We start from the raw sequence: 6,000 nt of genomic DNA on the forward strand, positions 1-6,000 counted from the left end.
TATTGGAGTTGTTTTTAATTTGTTTCATTTTTTCTCAATCCTCTGTCAATGTTTTTGACAGTATAATATAAGAACTGAACAAAAATAAATTAAAATCGAATTGAAAGATTTTTAAATATGGCGAATGCACCTACTCAATCTTTTGGTGGATACGCCAGGTGCATTAAATTCACAAAATATTATTATTTTTTTAGATTTTATTTGATTCTATATATTTAGAACAGCTAAACATATAAGATATGCTAAAACATATCAGTAGAAAAAAGTTTCATATTAAGCATGTTTAATCAACTATAATTTATGTTACAGGCCCCAACTCCACCAACCCCAACTGCGCCCATCATTCCCGCTCAACCACAAAACGAAGAAAAGACCTTGGTCTACGTCTTGGTCAAGAAACCAGAGCCTGAACCAGAAATCGTTATTCCAACTCCTGCACCAACTCAACCCAGCAAACCAGAAGTATACTTCATCAGATACAAGACACAGGTATGTTTTTTGTTTTTAATGGAGTATTTTATAAGAAAAACCCCTAACATTTTGTATAGGATAGTAGGGAAATAAGCTTTGTATTTAAAAAAGAATGTTATTCACTTTTCCATGTAGTTTTCCGATTTTTTGTTCTATGTTTAATAAATAATCAAGATCTATTGCTAATGTTGGACTCTTAAAAGTTTTTAAAACATTCTTCGACCACGATTCTAATTCCATTTTACTCAAATGGTTTTGTAGTTTACATTTCATTGGATTTTGGAATAGACCGAAGTCAAAGGGTACTAAATTTTAGCAATAAAGGCGATGTTTCAACGATGCATACGTAAACTCAATACATAGTGCTGCTGTCACCAAATTAATTTTGGATTGAGTTTATTGCCCAATTCTAGAAGGTTGTTGTAAATGTTTACATTGGAATCAGAAAGATCTTTGGTCCATACCATACATCCATGATTTCTTATAAAATATCTAAGTTTCTAAGAAAGCCTATTGCCGTTTGCTACGTGTTAACATTGTTAAAGGAAAATCGCCCTGCAGTTGCAGAAAATATGTTTCCTCTGTATTTTCGTACAATCCACATGTTGCTGTTCCCACTTCTTTTATTTTAGAGCGAATATATCTGAGTAAGCAGAGTGCTGTAAGAATAACTGATTTTACTTATAGCTCAGTTTTCTAAAGCTCTAAGAGATTGCGACATTTTGGTTCGGATCCGATAATGGAGTACTGGCTTCTTCTTAAACAAATGCATATCCCTGGAACTTACAACAAAGTTACTTGGTTGGGCTTTGCCTGCTGTTTAAGAGACTGCTTGCATCTCCAAGCTATTACAGCCTTATAAATTGCAGATTTTAAAGTTTCATTCTGCATTGCAGATAAATATTTTGGCCGATTTCAAAGCGATATTTTCAGTCACTTCTGAGCACAAAAATGTGCTACTAGCAGTTTTACTTGAAGCATTGTCGAAGTATTACCAATGGCTGCTGATGGTCTAGTGTTAGGATTAAAAGCATAACTACCCTTCTTCTATTTTGACTCATAGATTTAAGACAATCTATATCTTTTTTGAGAGATTGCGCTTTGCAAAACAAAAAATATCGCATTATGTCAAAGGCAGCAGCAGAAAACTAGTTCTTTATTCTTACATTTAAGAAGCTCCCCTAAATATTATAAGAAATATTGAAAACATCTAACAAAACAACAAAATTAAAGTCAGAATAGATGGACAACTTATAAAACCTATAGAAATAGGCAGAGGAATAAGACAAGGAGATTCATTGAGCCCCATGGTCTTCAATTTGATTATGGATGAAATCATGAAAAGCGTAATAAAGGAAGAGGATCCAGAATAAGAAACAAAGAAATCAAAATACTCTGTTACGCAGACGACGCAATATTGATAGCACAAGATGAAGATAGTCTGCAAAGACTGGTCCACAGATTTAACATAAGAGCAAAAGAATTTAATATGACAATCTCATCTCAAACATTAGTAATTAGCAAAGAACCAACCAGATGTAAAATAGAAATTGATGGCATCAATATTTAACAAGTAATGGAAATAAGATACCTTAGAATTACACTGTCTAGCTATGGACACTTGGTCAAAGAAGTGAGAGATTAAGTACAAAAAGCAAATAGACTGACAGGATACCTAAATAATACTATATGGCGAAATAGACACATTAACACTGAGATGAAATCAAGAATCTATAAAGCCAGCGTGAGACCAATAATGATCTATGCCTCAGAAACAAGACCCGACACAGCCACAATCCAAAGGCTACTGGAAACTGCAGAGATAAGAGTACTGAGAAGAATTACAGGAAATATGCTGAGAGATCGGAAGAGAAGTGAAGACATTAGAAGAAAATGTACAGTACAGTGTATAAACGAATGGACACAAAATAGAAAAAAAGAATGGAATAACCACATAAGCAGAATAGAGGAGACCCAATCGGCAGAAGAAGTATCGGACGACCGCCCAAAAGATGGAGTGACAACATTTCATAGAGGTATTAATCCGCCAATGAACAAGCAGGATTACTCATAAAGGGAAAGCAGAAGAAGAAGAAGATAGTAAACGTAACAATCTCAGTCTGTCTAGCACAGCTCCTCTGTAGCTTCTCATAGGAATATGTCTAGTACAGCTGTCTACACTTTGTTGTTTGGATCCAACGTAAACTGTAGGTCTCTTATATCTGTGTACACTGAGTGATATACAACATAGATATATGCAAAGGAATTGCCTACGCTTAAATTTAAGCATAGCACATTAAGAAAAAGGATTTTAACCCATGAATCCAAAGTTCTGAATCTCATCATTATGTAATAATCTAGAGAATTTTGAACCACAGTTTTTTCCAGCAATTTTGTAGTCGTTTGTATAATTTTTTATAGTTCATGTTTTAAAAACGGGTTTTCTTATAATTTTAGAAGGAAGAAGGTGGTTACGCTCCCAGCGGCACTCCAGACAGCTCCTACGGAGCTCCTCCTGCTGGCGGTTCTCCTTCTAGCGAATACGGTGCTCCACGAAGCTTCTAAACGAGCTCAACCTCCATCAGGAAAGAACTGTACATTTGTAAATATAGTGAATAATGCCAGTGGAATATTTTTATACAATGTGATTTTTATACGCTAGTTCTAAGTTTATATAGTACTGACAAAAAACGGTTGACAAATGTTTAGGATAGAGTTATGTGGAAAGTATTTTTAAAACAGATGTGTTGATGTATTGAAAACATTACCAGATATATAAAGGGGTATTTTTAAGTACATAAATAGATAGTAGCAAATATTTGCAGACCTCTCGATTAAGTAGTTTTATAATTTACAATTATCTCATAAATTAGTAATTTATGTATGGAAAATCACTATCCTTTTAGTGCTTTTATTTTCACCCACCTACTTTAAAATTACTCAGTGTTTCTTGATATTTTTATTAAAAAGGTATAGTGTAATCTAGTAATCTAGTAGAGCTACTGTGTCTCTAAATTTTTGTTGTTGAAATTTTTCTAATCTTTTGTATCAAACACTCCATTATGTTTGGATTTTAGCCCCAATAAATTAAATTATAGCTTGAAATCCAATTGATGATCTGTGACGGCCTTATCAGCGTTTACTTGAGGCACAAAAACTACATCTCTGGTTCAATGTGCTGTTTTGCATTCAAATTTAAATCTTTTGCGGGTCATATTATTAAGTATAAAAATTGCATAAAAAATTAATTTTTAATTAAGGCTTGTATGCTACATATTTTTGGTAAACTCTTCAACAACTACATAACATAATTTCCAGAAAATATAATAGAACAATTTCTTAAAAAAAGAAGATGAAAGCATAATCAAACCAATGACTAAATTAAGTAAATTGGAATGTTCATCCCTTGACACTAATATTTGGAAAATAATAACTTTAAAAAAATTAACTAAATTAATTAAAAATTAATTAAAAAATTCACATATTAACAACACTTGATACACCAATGATGAAATGCAGTATGAGGAATTACTACCTAAAACAACTAAGTTAAGAAAATAGAAGCATTAAAAAACAGCATTATTTACAGCCAGGAGTGAATATTTCCAACAAGGTTGCAAAACAATGTGATCCATTTGTAACAAACGGTGTCATATACACTGAAAAATTCTAAACTGAAACGGCAGAAACTAAGAAAATGGTTGAATTAAAAGAATGGCTAAAAAAAAATAAAGGTAAAAGTTTGTGTAAAATGACCACAAAATGATAAAAACTGTTATTCTAAAGATGTATCAAGAGACTATTATTATCAAGATATTGTTAACTCAAATCAAATATTCTACATAAATTGTTTAAATAGATACACTTCACCTTTAAATACTTTAATTCAATAAAATACTTCATTAAAATTAAACAATTAATTATAACTAACATCTGATGTATCAATTTATATATTATTAACCCAGTAGATCCGATAACAGCCGATTTAGAAAACTACGAAACTACTACTACGAATTGAAAAAATATTTTACTAATCTAGAACTTAACCTAATGATAATAATATCAAGAATGTCTTTTTAATATGACAAAAAGCAAAAATCACACTATTTACTTTAGTTTCACAGCATAGCATAATATACACACCAACAGGTACCCTTTTATTTTCTTAATATTAATTTAGATCCCTTCAGACAACACTTCTCATTAAAATATATATTTCCGCAAAATTATTCTTCTCTTTCTTAACTTACTATAGATATCAGAAAAGCTTTATATGATTTTTCATGTCCCTTTTTTCGCAAGATCTTATAATCATTAAGGTAGTTGTCATATTATGTACCGTCATAATTTTATAGTCAAAATAGTTTTAATATTTTTTTATTTTATTTTGTAGAAAAATTGTGAAAATATGCAATAAAAACGTTTGGTTTATTTCTGAGTTTTAATTTTTTGTAAGAAAACACAAAACTGATATTTTTGCGAAGAACAAATATTTATATATATTACAGGATCCAACTTGTAAATACAATACATTTTGGAGACAGTTATCGCCGTATTCCCGTTCTCCTCCGCCAATCCTCCTGGTCCAAGGCATGCTCCTCCTCCAAACCTCTCGATTCCATCGCTCTTCTAATTTCTTCATTCCATGTCTACCTCTTTTTATTCTTCCAGGGGGTTCCATCTGTGAAGTTTTTGGGGCCAACGTTCGCCAGGTATTCTCAATAGGTGTCCAAACCATTTTAAACCTCTTCTTTCTATTTTTTCAATGACCGTTTCTGTAGCATTCATGTTATTTCTGAAAATGAAAATTGAAAATGATTCATGAAATAACATGGACAAATATTTATTAATGGAAATCATACGAAAAGAGCAGAATACAATGACGTGCGTTAACATTTGAGAAAACAAACGAAAATTAAAATGTAATTATAAAAAACTTAGAATAGAATAGAATAGAATAGAATATTCTTTATTAATCCCATCAGATCACATTGTGATATAGGACAAGTCATATAGTACATAAAGCATGATCAACAAGTTATATAGGATAATTACATGAAACAAAATCAATAAAATATAAAAAAAAAGATATGCGATATAGAGCGTCTCTGAAGCCGTCGGTCCTCATTCCCTGTAGTCTTTTATTAAGTCAAAATAATCATTTAGGTTGTAAACGCATAATTGGATCAAGCATGCTTTTAATTTATTTTTGAATTTTTGAATATTATTTTCATTTCTTATATTAAGTGGCAAACAATTGTAAAATTTAGATCCTGCAAAATCAGGGCTAGTTTTAAAGAGAGTTGTGGACTGTTTACACACGCTTATCAACCTCCCGTGTCTTGTCGGGTAATTATGAAAGTCAGAGTTGAGGGTAAAATTTTGAAATTTAGTTTTGACGTGAATAATACACTTATAAATATATAAAGCATGAAAAGTCAACAGGCTGTGTTCAATAAAATATTTACGACATGATTGTCTATTATCAATATTGAATATCAATCTAAGAATTCTCTTTTGAGTTATAAA

The 6,000-nt window shown here is 31.3% G+C and overlaps 1 protein-coding gene across 1 annotated transcript in view; it reads left to right on the forward strand.

The window, feature by feature from the left end:
- TwdlE (TweedleE) overlaps positions 1 to 4,902 on the forward strand; it is a 29,777-nt gene extending 24,875 nt beyond the window's left edge. The window contains exons 3-4 of the mRNA XM_072525584.1: positions 310 to 489; positions 2,929 to 4,902. Coding sequence (XP_072381685.1) covers positions 310 to 489; positions 2,929 to 3,036 — 288 coding nt within the window. The 3' untranslated portion in view covers positions 3,037 to 4,902. The remainder of the gene's footprint in view (positions 1 to 309; positions 490 to 2,928) is intronic.
- The last annotated feature ends 1,098 nt before the right edge of the window (positions 4,903 to 6,000 follow it).

This window comes from Diabrotica undecimpunctata, chromosome 3 (assembly GCF_040954645.1).
Source record: "Diabrotica undecimpunctata isolate CICGRU chromosome 3, icDiaUnde3, whole genome shotgun sequence".
Taxonomy (NCBI): Eukaryota; Metazoa; Arthropoda; class Insecta; order Coleoptera; family Chrysomelidae; genus Diabrotica; species Diabrotica undecimpunctata.